Source organism: Pristis pectinata, chromosome 9 (assembly GCF_009764475.1).
Source record: "Pristis pectinata isolate sPriPec2 chromosome 9, sPriPec2.1.pri, whole genome shotgun sequence".
NCBI classification, from domain to species: Eukaryota; Metazoa; Chordata; class Chondrichthyes; order Rhinopristiformes; family Pristidae; genus Pristis; species Pristis pectinata.
The window spans coordinates 79,124,357-79,140,572 of NC_067413.1; the positions used below are offsets into that span (position 1 = coordinate 79,124,357).

General features: G+C 39.6%; 1 protein-coding gene across 1 annotated transcript in view; it reads right to left on the reverse strand.

Moving 5' to 3' along the window:
• ppp1r42 (protein phosphatase 1, regulatory subunit 42) overlaps positions 1-16,216 on the reverse strand; it is a 79,982-nt gene that overhangs the window by 27,874 nt on the left and 35,892 nt on the right. Inside the window, exon 8 of the mRNA XM_052022612.1 lies at positions 7,675-7,803. Coding sequence (XP_051878572.1) covers positions 7,675-7,803 — 129 coding nt within the window. The remainder of the gene's footprint in view (positions 1-7,674; positions 7,804-16,216) is intronic.

The following is a 16,216-nucleotide window of genomic DNA, read 5'->3' on the forward strand; positions in this document are numbered from 1 at the left end:
ATACCAAATTTGAGAACTCAACGATATCCATCTATTACAATTAATATAGTCAATATCAATTCATAATTTTATTAATATATATGCAGCATCTCACGATATAAGCATGTGGAAATTCAATTCATAAAGTCCAGTCCTTCAACAATTCTTATATAATCCCCACCAAATATTCCTTTCCCCGGATTTATCTACTTCGCAGGTAAAGCACACAAAGCAACAGAAGTATTCATGTTAAATTTTGTTTTATACATTCTAATTTAGTTGCTTTCCTTAATCTAACATAGCCATGGCTTCACTGACTCTACAGTTCTTATATTCCATTTCATACTCAGTTATCTTACCTATAGTCCGTATAATCACCTGTTCTGAATCAGATATTTATACAGATATTTTTAAAACATCAATGTATTACTTGCTCAGTACATATAAACAATTCCTCAAAATGGGAGAATAAGAAGCTCCCACAATTTTAAATCTTGCTTGAAGTTTGTCAATTTTACCCTCAATTCCTATAATCTGCACTCAGAGCGTAAGTTAAATAAAATGCTTCATGTACAAAGGCATTCTTTAAAGACTTTGATAATATTTCATCTCAGTTATCTCTTCTCCAATGGAAAAAAAGTAGTTATTTTCAATCCTTTCATAACTTAGAATTTCATATCTGAATATTATTTGTCACCCTTCTCTGATGACAAAGGACTTAAACTGCACACCAAAATTTCAAATATTTTACTTTATATACAGTACTTGATTTAGAATTTTTGAAATTACTATGTATGATGTGACTTTCTACTTTCAGTGAATAATTAACAACCATACTTTTTTTTCCCTGTCCTGGGAGGCCTAAATAAAAGGAAATGAATGAGGACAGAGGAGAAAAGAAAGAACCAGAGAAGAGAAATACAGAACACTGCAGTTGTTAAAATCTGAAATCAAAGAAAATGCACCACTAACTCTGTTTTCGTCTTCCCCAGAGATCCTGCCTAACCTGTTGGGTATTTCTGGCACTCTAGACAAAATAGAAAGAAGGTAGTTGGAAATTGAAGGACGTGTTGGTGAGCAAGTAGGACTCTAAGTGGGTTTTGCGAGGGAAGACATGAAGGAACAACAAGAAGGTGAAGGAAATGGCCTAGACACTGGGGAAAAAACCCTCGGGAATTGCTTGGTACTGAGTGAAAATCATATAGTGCTGGAATTGGAATGAGATTTTACATGTGTGGTTAGGTTGAATTAAACAAATATGTTAGAGAAACATAGATGTGCAGTTCAGAAGAAATATTAAATTATCAAGGATGAGATCACTCATTAGAGAGATTAAAGAAAGAGACGTGAGAGCATATCACAACCAGGATATTACCACATGCAACAAACACTCTGTTGGAAGAACTCAGCAGAACTGTGGGGGGGGGGGGGGGGGGGAGGAACTGTCAACATTTCGGGTTGAAACCCTGCATGCGGACTAAGAGTGGAGAGGGGAGGTAGCCATCATAAAGAGGAGAGGGAGAGTGGTGAGACAGGGGCCAGAGGTGATCGGTGGACTGACGATGGGGAGATGGGGGTGAGGGATGATGGGCAGATTGAGCCAGGTAGTTGAGACAGAGGCAGGTAGATGATAGATGGAGGCAGACAAAAAAAAGAGGATGGAGCCAGAAGTGGGGAGGGGAGGGAGAAGGTGGAGACAGCTGCTGGAGTGTGATAAGCAGGGGCACAAAGGCTATCAGTGCTGACAAGCAAGGAAGGTGGTAATGGGAACCATTAGGGGAGGGGTGAAAGGCAGATTGAATGAGGACCAGATGGGGGAGGGGTGAGTGAAATGTATGAGTAGTAGGTGGATGGAACAAGGAGGGGGAATGGGATGAAAATGGGTGATGGAGGGCTGGAGAGGACAAAAACAGGGGGACTCAAGGAGGATCAGAAGGAGAGAGAGGGGTGGGAGGAAGGAAACCAGAATGTGAGGGTTACCTGAAATTGGAAATTCAATGTTCATACCATTACACTGTAGACTACCCAGGTGCAATATGAGGCATTGTTCCTCTAGTTTCCATCAGGCCTCACCCTGGTAGTGGAGAATGCCGAGAACGTTCAGGTCAGTGTGGGAATGGGAAGAAAAATTGAAATGGCACACAACCGGGAGCTCGGAATGGCTATTGTGGACAAAACGCAAGTGCTCTGCAATTCAGATGCCTAGCCTGCACTTGTTCTCACCGATGCAGAGGAGGCCACATCGAGAACACCGAATACAGTAGACGAGGTTGGAGGAGGTGCACATGGAAGGGCTGTTTAGGTCCCCGGATGGTGGTGAGGGAGGTGGTGTATGAACCAGTGATGCACCTCCTGTGGTTGCAGGAGACAGTGCCAGGGGTTAGGGAGGGGTGAGCGAAGAGGGATGAGTGGATCAGGGAATCACGGAGGGACTGATCCCTGCAGAAGGTGAAAAGTGATGGGGAGAAGATGTGGGATCTCATTTCAGCTGGCAGAAATAAAGAATGATGTGCTGGATGGGCTGGTAGGGTGAAAGCTGAAGACTAGTGGAATATCCCTCTGTTCTGTCTGGAGGCAGATAAGGTGAAAGCAGTAGCCCGAGAAACAGAGGAGATGCAAGAGTGGGCTCCATCAATCACAGCAGAAGGGAAGTCATGTTTCCTGAAAGAGGAGGATACTTCAGATGTCCTGGAATGGAAGGTGTCATCTTGAGAGCACATCCAGCAGTGAAGGAGAAATTGTAAGAAAGGGACGGCACCCTTACAAGGTAGCCGTGATAGTCAGTGGGTTTATAGTAGAGTTTATAGTCAACCAAGCGCAGACTACGCCACTGATTCACAGAGCACCTACACTCTGATCGCAATGGCAATCACGAGCTACAGGTTGCATTCCCACACTGACCTTCCCATTCTTGGCCTTCTCTACCGCCAAGGTGAGGTCCAATGTAAACTAGAGGAACAGCACCTCATATTCTGCCAGGGTAGTCTACAGCTCAGTGATATGAATAATGAATTTGATAACCCTCACCTCCGGTTTCCCACCCTCTCCCTCCAACCCCTCACTTTCTCTCCTTCTGATCCTCCTCTGATCTCTCTATTTTTTTAATCGCCTTGTTCCCCTCCCCCCTCCCTGTTCCATCAACCTACTACCCTCATATTTTGCCCACCAGCTCTCCCCCATTGCCCATCTGGCCCTGGTTCCTTCTGCTCTTTACCTCTCCCCTAATGGTTCCCATTATCACCTTCCTTACTTATCAGATTCCAGCACTAGAAGCCTTTGAATTCCTACTTATCACGCTCCACTCCCCCCTTCTAGCTCCATCTTCCTTTATCTTGTCTGCTGCCATCTATCATCCACCGGCCTCTGTCTCCCTACTCCACCCCTCCCCCTCCACTACCAGGCTCAATCTGCTTGTCATCCTTCACAAACCACACCTCCACCCCTTCAGTCCATCAATCGCCTCTGGCCCCTCTCACACCACTCCCCCTCCTCTCTTTATACTGGCTCTCTCTGATGCAGGGTTTCAACCTGAAACATCAACAATTCCTTTCCCCCTCACAGATGCTACTCAACCCACTGAGTTCCCCCAGCAGATTGTTTGTTGCTCCAGATTCCAACGTTTGCAGTCTTTTGTGTCTCAATATTACCACATGAAAGGTGAAAGGCCTGAAGGTAGATAAATCACCTGGACTAGATGGAATGCACCACAGAGTTCTGAAAGAGGTAGCTGAAGAGATTGTGGAGGCATTAGTAGTGATCTTTCAAGAATCACTCGAGTCAGGGAGGGTCCCAGAAGACTGGAAAACTGCAAATGTGACACCACTGTTTAAGAAGGGAGGGAGGCAAAAGGCAGGAAATTATAGGCTGGTTAGCCTGACCTTGGTGGCTGGTAAGATTTTAGATTCCACTATTAAGGATGACATTTTGGAATACTTGGAAGTATATGATGAAATTGGATGAAGTCAGTATGGTTTCATTAAGGGGAGATCCTGCCTGAAAAATCTGTTAGAATTTTTTGAGGATACAGCAAGCAGGTTAGACAAAGGAGAGTCAGTGGATGTTACTTACTTGGATTTTCAGAAGGCCTTTGACAGAGTGTTGCGCATGAGGCTGCTAAACAAGATAAGAGCTCATGGTGTTAAAGGCAAGGTATCAGCATGGATAGAAGATTGGCTGACTGGCAGAAGTCAGAGAGTGGGCATAAAGGGGTCCTTTTCAGGATGGCTGTCGGTGACAAGTGGAATTCTGCAGGGGTCAGGGGACATCCCTTTAAAAACTGAGATGAGGAAGAATTCCTTCAGCCAGAGGGTGGTGAGTCTGTGGAATCATTGTCACAGAGGGCTGTGAAGGCCAAGTCACTGAGTGTATTTAAAGCGGAGTTTGATAGTTCTTGATAGGTAAGGAGGTTAAGGGTTACGGAGAAGGTGGGACAATGGGGTTGAAAAAAAATCAGCCATGATTGAAGGCAGAGCAGACTCAATGGCCTAATTCTGCTCCTATATCTCATGGTTAGGAAAGCAACAGTTTAAGGATAGCAGCATTCATGGGAAGAATGCCTAGGAATTCTAGAGTTCAGTAGGGAGTAGGCAACATGATAGGGGTGGGAACAGTGATAAAAGGAGGCTATTTGGCAAGAAAGAATAATTATGCAATTCGGATTGCTTCTCTGAAACACAAGGTGCATCAATGAAATTGGTGGAGGATAGTAGAGCGGGGGAAGCTATGCACATATCCGATTAATTCTGTAGCAATGACAGATTCAAGGGAGTGGATTGCATAAAAGGGATATTGTAGGAAAATGGAGAAGAAAAGAAAAAGGAGGCAACTGCAGTAGTTTTTGTCCACAATGAGGGCAAAGAAATACAGAAGGAATCAAGCTATCAGGAGGCAACCAATATTAAATTATATTACATAAGGAAATACATAAATGGTGGTCTGGGTCTTCACAGTTACCAGCCAATAAATCTTTATGGTGTTAGGCTCCAGAGGGGATAATTTCCACCACTGAATTGTGAGTCATTCTTCTCAGCAACTAGATAGTTCCAGCTTTATAATTTTCACCAGCCATTCAACTGACTTATCTGTTCCCTGCATGGTTTCAACCAAGCAGAGTGCTCATCCATGAACAAAGCAGTAAATGCTTTAAGCCAACACAAGTAGGAAAGGTGAAGCTTATTTATGTATAAAAAGGCAGAGGGAACACCTAATGAGCAACAACAATAATGGACTAAAACAGTGGTGCCTGAAACCAGCTATTATGTGCAGAACAGAGACCCATACTATTCTTCTGGGGATGGATGGATGGGGAATAAAAACAAGTCAAAAAGATGTAAAAATATAGTCACTGAGGTAGTGGAGCAGAGCAGGGAGAAGCACTGAGATTCCAAGGCAACGCTAAGGACTGGATGACAGACGTAACACCCTCAGGTGAATATTTAGTAGCATTAACAGGTGGTGTGCTGGATTAGGTGGAGTCTGACTAATTTCAGAAGAAGCAGAGTCAGGAACTAGAGAGATATTGAGAATAATTAACACGCAAACTCTTTTTTTTAAAAAGAGATAAACTGTAAGGTTTTGATGATACAACAACATCTTCAGTCTCAAGAAGGAAAGACTAGGAGGACAAGAGAATATTGATACCTGTGGATGAGGTTCATAAGATTTCCCATTACACTGAAGTTGTTGTAGGTAAACATACCATGCATCTAGAATCAGGGTCTAATGATGCTGCAATAAAGTAGACTGAGCCTTCAAGAAGGCATTCTGGACCTGACAACTAATTTAGCCCTAACAGTTTTAAGTTGTGCAACCACACTGATGGACTCCCAACTTAATATGAATTCATTTTTACGTCATTTTTTATTTGGGCACCATTAACAATACAAAGTGATATATTTTTGAGGAGGAACAAGGAAAGGCAACATAATACAAGAGTACTATTCTGAAGGGGGTGTAGTAACAGACAGACCTGAAGTTCAATGGTCACAAATCTTTGAAGGTAGTTGAAAAAGCAAATTGTTTCATGGGCTGTTTAAGGAGAAGCAGAGCACAAAAGCAAGGACATTGATAAATTACTAGTTCATTTGCAAAAAGGGCTGTTTTGTCTAATTCTGAGCATCAGATTTTAGGAAGGACATGAAGGCCTTTAAAAGGATGCTGGAGAGACTAACCAAACTGGTCTCATGGATGAGAAACTTCAGTAACATGGACATACTGTGGAATCTGGAGATATCCTATTAAGAGCAAAGAAAGTTGAAAGACAACTTGATGATAGTTGTTAAACTCACAAAGGCTCTGGACAAAATGAATAAAGAGATACCTTTTCTTCTGCCAGATCAGTAAAGACCCAACGGGCATTGATTTAAGGTGACTGAGAAAACAATCAAAAGTGATATGAGGAAAAACCTTTTCCAAACACTGAAAAGTTATGCCTGAATAGATGCTGGAAAAGAAATTAGGTAAGCACTGAAGGAAAATAAAATTACAGTGTAACCCTGCATTAAGAAGGGGTTGAATTCCTAGAAAACCATCCATATTATAATTTTCTGTATTGCAAACCCTTTTATCCCATTGAATCCCATGATGTAAATGGAGATGTGTTCCTACAGGAAGATTTTCTGTCAACAGTAATGCCCCTGCAGGTGTGCGGTCTATAGGCAAGGGAATTCTGATTGGATGGTAGGCAGAAGAGAAAGGGTTGTTGTTTTAATTAACTAGAAATGGATGTTACATTGTTTGATAAAGTACCATTATACAAGTATCAGTAGCAGAGATTGCCTTGTCAGTTCCCAGAGCAAATCTCTTAAGTGGTCTCTGCTGTGAAATGGCAGCCTGCAATCGTAAACTAGTTCAGTTCTCTGTATACCCTTTGTGTTCATTTATGTATGTTTTTCCCCACTTAAGTTCTGTTAATGAAAATTTTTATTCTGTATCCCAAATGCTTTGGTCGTGATTTGTGAATACTGTAGGGGCAAATTTCTGTCACCTGAACTGCTATAAAGCGGGGGTACACTATACCTGGATAGGCTGAAAAAGGCAGGGAATGCAAACAACAGCATTGCTGGCTTGAATAGACTCCTATGACATGATGTTTCTATTGTTCTCTAATGGACCTAAATTGCTATCATTTGAGATTTTCATATCAGTACAATCAGAACACATTCATCTTAATCTTTTAATTTAATGCTCTCTAGATCGGTGTAGCAAATTTGTTCATTTCACCTATATTTATTTCAATTTTATTTGTACTTGGTATTAAATTTAATGATTGAAAAGCAGTGCATTAAAAATGTGAATTATTTGTCTTTAGGGACATGTTGTCTAACACACTAGACTACATAAATAAAATAATCTACATCTTGTTTTACCTCAAGATGAAATTAGTGAGCAATAGGTAATAATAAAGTAAATAATCCAAATGTTTGCAATTAGTAAGCATTTAAGCAACTGTGCAAAAAGGAACTGCAAAAATGATCATAAATAGACAAAAAGACTCTCACAAGACCGGAGTCCTGAGAAGAAGAAAATGAATCGCTATTTTGTTAAGATTTGATAGCTATTTTCTCTTTTTGTCCATAATACTGTATCAATATAGCATTATAAAACACTTGTATTTGGATACAACAATACATTGTCTAATTGAAAAAAATAGTGTTTCTTTTTCTTTTTAAAAAAAATTCTTCCAATGCAGTTTACCTAATTTCCATTGGATTTCCTGCTCGTCTGTCTTCTCCTTGGCAATTTTTTTCTTGGTTTCTCGGAAAGCTTTCCAGTTCAATAAAAATTGTCTGGCTGTATTATTTACTTCTTTTCCATCAAGGACCTCTACAAATGAAAATAATACCCTTAAAGAATAAGGTTGGCTGAAAAAAGCTACAACCAAAATCAATCAATCTTTTCAATTAGTTCACTTTCAAAGACATTATGAAATTTAACAGATATAGCTTCAGCCTTATGAATGACAAAATAAATTTGATTTGCTACATGTTGTGAATAGTTAACAAACCTGTAACGCAAACAAATTTAATTATAAAGAAAAGTGCCTGAAAACTACTAAATGCCAAGATTTGCAAATGACCCAAAAGAAACTGGATTATTTATTGCTCTGCAGTGTTATTGGAGTAAACAAAATGCTAAATAACACATGGCACAGTTGGGTAAGCAGACAGATAAACTCTTGGAAAATAGAAACCTAATTATTTTTGGGTGTATGTGTGCACAAATGCTTAATAGCATTATTAGATGTTCCTCAGAATCTAACAAACCAAGGGTTAAACTATTTTAAATTAAGTTAAGATTCTTGTTAACATAAACAGAGGAAAATCCTGCTAACATTTTAAATATCAGTTAATAAGAATGTCAATAATCTCTTAAACTACAGCTGAGTGGCCTATAATACATATTCTGGACCTTTTATATACAGATATATCCAGAAATGGGTTGTTTTGATACTCTGGGTATGATAATCAGTTGGAAAGAAGGGAAAACTAAATTAGGGAGCTTTTCTTTTCATTCTATAATCACATTTACCAGGGCATTAAACAATCGAGTTATCTGGAGTCTTTGTAGTCAATTGTGGGAAAACTTTAAACAAAATTTTATTTATACAATAATACCATAAGAAAAGCAATGTAGGCTAACAGTTCAAATCAATTCCAACTTGGAATTTTATCAAACTGTACATCTTCCTGCTTTATTGAAATGGTTTAAAACAAAGAATTTTGTGATTTTATAAAATTCCTTTCATTTCTTTTATTTTCTTTTCTAAACCTCCAAAATGATGATGCAAACACCATTCTACAGCCCAAAATGAATTAATGATCTTGTCCCAAGCTTGGAACTAATCACAAATAGTAAAAAAAATCATATTTATATATCCCTTTCACAATGTCTGGATTTCTCAAATCACTTTATAGCCAATTGTTTGATTTGAAGCATTCTCATTATTGTTAAGAAAGAAAACAACAGCCAATTTGTACACAGCAAGCTCTCTCTAACAATTCAATAATGTCCAGGAAATGTGCTATTATAGAGATACTTTATTTAAAATATGCTCAAAATCAAAAAAAGTATAAACTCTTCCTTATTAATGGATAGCTATATCCTTTCAGTAACTTCTCTGACAATCAGACTCAGACCAAGGACACAATGTGTGGGAAATTATGAACACAGTTTTACATCCTGCAGATGTATGGCTATGTTGTATTTAGGCTGTCTGCAGTCAATAAATGTATTTAGTTCTTTTGTTGAAATTTAAATTCTTAGGATGTTTTACCTACAGCAGTTCTAGGCAACTAAAAGTATATAAACATAGCTGAGATGCTAGCAAAATAATCTTCTGTTCGAGGGAAACAATGCACCATTATCCCTAAATAATCAAATATTATCTGACATAATTCTGACTTAAACATGAGAATTAAACTAAACTACATTTATAGTACAGAATTCTTGATGCACACATAAATGTTCCCCAAATACTTACTCTTGCTCTCACCAGAGTGCACCAAGTATTGCAACTCCAGTACATCAATCATTTTTCACACACTAATTAAGTGTAGGAAAAGGTCAGACAAAAGTAAGCATGTTCCATTTGATGGCTATAATGAGTGATTAAGCAAAGTGAAGTTCAAATATATTTTGTTAGATATCCTGACTCAAGAGTGGAATTTCTTGGAGTAAGCCCGTTATGAGCCTAATTCATTTAATTTTTCTTTAGGAAATGCCTTCCTTAAAGATATTGAACATAATGCAGAGCCGCAATTCCTTTGCAAACTAGTAACTCATTAAGGGGTTCAGATGTTATAAAACCATAACAATGAAACTCAATCAACTAATATACAGACCATTAATCCCTGATACCATCACCCCCTTCCTTTCCACCTTATGCCTGTATGGAGACAATTTCCCTGGAAATCATTGCCAAAATCACAACACATTATCAATATAGAGAATAGTGACTAGGATTTCGCAGTTAGCAATAAATTAAAATTGCTCACTCTTCATTACACATACATCTGCCTGTACACTACTAATGGGCGTTTGCATGCCAATTTATTGGAAATAGGGAATCATTTGATTCTGGCATCCTATACAAAGGATTCAGGATGAGTGTGAACAGCAGAGGTAACAATATGCATCTTCAACTCATCATATCAAAGAAACCTGCTCAGATTTTGTTTGTCTTAACAGTTTATATATCAGAAATATTCAGTAAGATATTAAGATTTTGATAGGCTTGACAGCTGGCTAAGCCAGACAGTGTGGCTTAGCGGGAAGTCGAAGATTTTTACAACAACTTCATGGGCGGAATTTACCTTAGTCCCCCAACATAGGATCTAATTACTGAGGATTAGGATAACTTTGGTTAGGAAAGCGAAACCAGGAGGCCCTTAAAAGTTTGGTTGATACTTATAACATGGGTAAGTGGACATTGTTGGCAGCTTGCTGCCAGTAGGAACTTCTGGGACACTATCTGAATTAATCAAAGTAAAATACCATTCACTATAAATCAACAAATTGGAAATAAAATTGCTGAAGCTCTCTGTTTGAAATTGTTGAACTTAATAATGAGTTCAAAAGACTCTAAGTGTTCCTAGTCAGAAGGTGAGGTGCTATTCTTTGAGCTTACGTACAACTTTCTTGGAATAGCATAGGAGGATGAAAACAGAGAGATCACAATGAAACTGGGAAGGAGAATTAATGTGACAGGTAATCAGAAGTTTGTGGTCATGCTTATGGGCTGAATGGAGGTGCTCCCTAAAGCAGTCACACAATCTATGTAGACCTGCCCAATAACGAGGAGACCACGCTCTCAACAGTGAATACTAGATTGAAAGTAGTACAAGTAAATTGTTACTTCACTTGGAAAATGTATTTGGGTCAGTGGAAAGGAAGGAGGCAAAAGGTTAGATAGTGCATCTCCTGCAGTTGCATGGGAAGATGTGCAGGGAGGGGAATGGCTGTTGGTGGCGATGGAGCAACACATACTGGAAGAGTAGGTGAGAATAAGACTTGTTTGGTGGTGGTATCATTTTGAAGGTGACTGAAATTGCAAAAGATGATTTGTTGAAGCTGGGGCAAAAGGTGAAGGCAAGAGGAACTTTCTCTGGATGTGGAAGGCAGAAAATGGGATGAGAAGTAGTACAGGAAAAATAAAATTAACTATGGAGCAAGGGAATCTTCAGTTGTGGAAAAAGAGAGACTTATAGGAAGTACTGGTATGAAAGGTTGTGTCATTGGAATTAATGCAATAGAGAAACTTGAAATAACTTCAAATAATAAGCACTTGCAGTATTTTGTTTTTATTTCAGTTTTCCAGCATCCAGAGTACTTTTTTTGCTAATTTAGATGATCATTCTACTTCTCCCATTTACTTCACCTGCAAGCCACCCTTCCCATTTTTTTCTCCTATTCAATTTTTTCTTTCTTTATTTGCTGCTGTCACATTCTTTTGCCTTGTACCCTCACTTTGTTATGTAATCTCTCCTGCCTTCCATGCTATCACAGAACCTCTTTTTTGTTCTCTTCCTCTTTGGCTCCTTCTCTGTATCTTAAAACATATCTGTTTTTAACCTTTCCCATATTTGATGAAATTTCCATTTCTCTCTCTACAGATGCTGCCTGATCTGCTGAGTATTTCCAGAATTTTCCATTTATATTGAAAGGCAACTTCCTGATTTTCACACATTTAATGGACAATGTTCCTGCATCAGAAGGTGCTGGCTAATTTATTTCATAGTAGCGGTATTACCAGTAATGCTGATCGTCAAAATAATACCCTGTCATTTCATCTTTCTGTATGTTGTCACAAATTCACACTCGTTAAAAATACATCAAAAAGCAGTTTGATGGTAAATTTCAGAATTATATTTATCAATGTCTTTAAATTTTTGTATATCAAACCTGAGTGTTTTGCCCAGAAAGATATGCCTTTACCACACCCTTAACATATCCAAGTGATTTTGCACTCTTACCTGCCCCATCCAACATACATATGTTTCTAGTTATTACAGTACACTTTGTAATTAATGCCAGATTAGCGGGTAGTTCTGTCTACTACTTATCGGTGACCATCAACGACAAGTCTTTGAACTATTGGATGTTTTGACATTTTGTCACATTTCAGACATGACAACTGTTTACTGGCAAATATGGTTGTAGCTGATTGATTTATATTTCATATTAATTTAACAGCAACAAATAAGAATTTCTGAACCTTGGATTTCACAGATTAGAGCAAGGGCAATCAGATTTACAAGTGTGTGCTATCTTTTGTTAGAACTATATGAAACTAATCATGTTTTCTGTCCTCTCTTAGCCCCGTAATTTCCTCTACTTTATTTACTCTGACTACAATAGTGTAATGGTTCAGTTACTGGATCAACTGTCAGAGCTCTGACTGATCTACAGACATGACTTTGAATCCTAACATGGCAGATGGGTAAATTCAAGTAACTAATCTAGCCTCTGCGAAGGTAACCATGATTGTACTGGATCACTGAAAATCCCTTGTATTTCACCATTATTCTTCATGGAACAAAATCTGCTCTCTTTACCAGATTTGACCCATTTGTGACTTCATTCCCCACCAAATTGCTTGACCCTTAACTGTGATAGTTCAGGGATAATTAAAGATAGACAATAAATGTCAGGATTATCAGTGGTAACCACATCCTGTGAAAGAATCATAACAAATGCACGTGTGTCTCTGCAGCCCCACCAATACTCCCATAGAACCATAGAACACTATAGCACAGAAAACAGGCCATTCGGCCCTTCTAATCTGTGCCAAAACTTTATTCCGCTGGTCCCATTGACCTGCACTCAGTCCATAACCCTCCAAACCTCTCCCCTCCATATATCTATCCAATTTATTCTTAAAACCTAAGAGTGAGCCCGCATTTACCACATCAGATGGCAGCTCGTTCCACACTCCCACTACACTCTGAGTGAAGAAGTTCCCCCTAATGTTCCCCCTAAACCTTTCCCCTTTCACCTTAAAGCCATGTCCTCTTGTACTTATCTCCCCTAATCTAGGTGGAAAGAGCCTACTCGCATTTACTCTGTCTATACCCCTCATAATTTTGTAAACCTCTATCAAATCTCCGCTCATTCTTCTACGCTCTAAGGAATAAAGTACTAACCTGTTCAATCTTTCCCCGTAACTCAACTCCTGAAGATCCGGCAATATTCTAGTAAATCTTCTCTGCACTCTTTCAATGTTACTGATATCCTTCCTATAGTTAGGTGACCAGAACTGCACACAATACTGCAAATTTGGCCTCACCAATGTCGTATACAACCTCACCATAACGTCCCAACTCCTATACTCAATACCTTGATTTATGAATACCAGAATGCCAAAAGCCTTCTTTACAACCCTGTCTAACCTGTGATGCCACTTTCAGGGAATTATGTATCTGAACTCCCAGATCCCTTTGTTCCTCTGTGCCCTACCATTTACTGTGTATATCCTACCTTGATTTGTCCTTCCAAAATGCAACACCTCACACTTGTCTGCATTAAATTCCATCTTCCATTTTCTGGCCCACTTCCCCAGTTGGTCCAGATCCCTCTGCAAGCTTTGAAAGCCTTCCTCGCTGTCCACAACGCCTCCAATCTTAGTGTCATCAGCAAACTTGTTGATCCAATTTACCACATTATCATTGGTATAGACAACAGACAACAATGGTCCCAGCACAGATCCCTGAGGCACACCACTAGTCACAGGCCTCCAGTCTGAGAAACAATCATCCACTACCACTCTCTGTCTTCTCCCACACAGCCAATTTCGAATCCAGTTTACAACCTCTCCATGGATACCTAATGTCTGAACCTTCTGAACTAACTTCCCATATGGGACCTTGTCAAAAGCCTTACTAAAGTCCATGTAGACAACATCCACAGCCTTTCCTTCATCTACTTCCTTGGTAACCTCCTTGAAAAACTCTACAAGATCCGTTAAACACGATCTACCATGCACAAAGCCATGCTGACTATCCTTAATCAGCCCCTCGCTGTCCAAATACTTGTATATCCGATCTCTCAGAACACCTTCCAATAATTTACCTACCACTGATGTCAGGCTCACCGGCCTGTAATTACCTGGTTTACTTTTAGAGCCTTTTTTAAACAATGGAACAACATGAGCTACCCTCCAGTCCTCCGGCACTGCACCCATGGCTAAGGACATTTTAAGTACATCTGCCAGGGCCCCTGCAATTTCTACACTAGTCTCTCTCATGGTCCGAGGAAATATCCTGTCAGGCCCGGGGGATTTATCTACCTTTATTCGCTGTAAGGCAGCAAGCACCTCCTCCTCTTTAATCTCTAAATGTTCCATGACACTACTGCTTGTTTCCCTTCCTTCTATTTACACTATGCCAGTTTCCTGAGTAAATACTGATGCAAAAAAACTGTTTAAGATCTCCTCCATGTCCTGAGGCTCCACACATAGACGACCACCCTGATCTTCTAGGGGACCAATTTTGTCCCTTACTATCCTTTTACTCTTTTAATATACTTGTAGAAATCCTTCGGGTTTACCTTCACATTATCTGCCAAAGCAACCTCATGTCTTCTTTTTGCCTTCTTGATTTCCTTCTTTAGTATTTTCTTACATTTTCTATACTCTTCAAGTACCTCATTTGTTCCCAGTTGTCTATACCTGCTATACACCTCTCTCTTTTTCTTAACCAGATCGCCGATATCCCTAGAAAACCAAGGTTCCCCATGCCTGTTAACTTTGCCTTTAATCCTGGCAGGAACATGCAAACTCTGCACTCTCAGAATTTCACCTTTGAAGGCCTTCCACTCACTGAACACATCCTTGCGAGAAAACAACTTATCCCAATCCATTCTTCCTAGATCCTTTCTCATTTCCACAAAATTGGCCTTTCTCCAATTTAGAACCTCAACTTGAGGACCAGACCTATCCTTATCCATAATTACTTGAAACTAACGACATTATGGTTACTGGATCCAAAATGTTCACCTACACATGCTTCTGTCACCTGACTTGCCTGGTTCCCTAATAGGAGATCAAGTATTGCATTCTCTCTCGTTGGTACCTCTATATATTTATTTAGAAAACTTTCTTGAACACATTTGACAAACTCTAAGCCATCCAGCCCTTTCTTAGTGTGGGAGTCCCAGTCAATATGTGGAAAGTTAAAATCCCCTACTATTACAACTTTCTGTTTCTTACATCGGTCTGCTGTCTCTCTACAGATTTGCTCCTCCGGGCTGTCCTGTCTATGCACAGCTGTGATATTTTCCCTAACGAGTAACGCCACTCCTCCCCCTTTCATCCCTCCCCCTCTATCACGTCTGAAACAACGGAACCCCGGAACATTAAGCTGCCAGTCCTGCCCCTCCTGCAACCAAGTCTCACCAATAGCAATAACGTCGTAATCCCACATGCCAATCCACGCCCTAAACTCATCTGCCTTACCTACAATACTCCATGCATTGAAATAGATGCACCTGAGAACATTTCTATCACGTACAACCCTTTGATTTCTGTCTATACATGCAGCCCTCCCAGGGACAATAAGTTGCTTGTTCCAACAACTCTAAGGCAGGCACAGTAGTGTAGCGGTTAACATAACGCTATTACAGTGCCAGCGATCCAGGTTCAATTCCAACTGCTGTCTGTAAGGAGTTTGTACGTTCCCTCTGGGTGCTCCGGTTTCCTCCCACATTCCAAAGACGTATGGGTTAGGAAGTTGTGGGCATGCTATGTTGGCACCGGAAGTGTGGCGACACTTGCGGGCTGTCCCCAGCACATTTCACCATTTCACTGTGTGTTTTGATGTACACGTGACCAATAAAGAAATATATATGTGTGTGTGTGTGTGTGTGTGTGTGTGTAATAGATACACAATACTACTTCAGTGTTTCCAAGCCTCTATCTTCACTTTCTGAGTGACAACTTTAGATTGGTAAATCATTGACAAAAATTACAAGCAATAATCTTTCTTAATTTGCTTTATCAAGACCCTTCATAATTTTAAAATCTTCAATAAAAACACAATAATTAGCACTAAAAGTGCATTACAACAACTGGCATGGATAGGACAGAGAATCATCTTTGGTTGGCAGCCCTCAACATGAAACAAAATTGTAGAGGAAGAGAGTTTTAATCTGCCTCAAAACTCAATTCAATTGACTGAACTATTTAACATATTTAGTAGTATTGACCAAGAACACATTTCTAAACATTGGTCTTCTCAGTTTT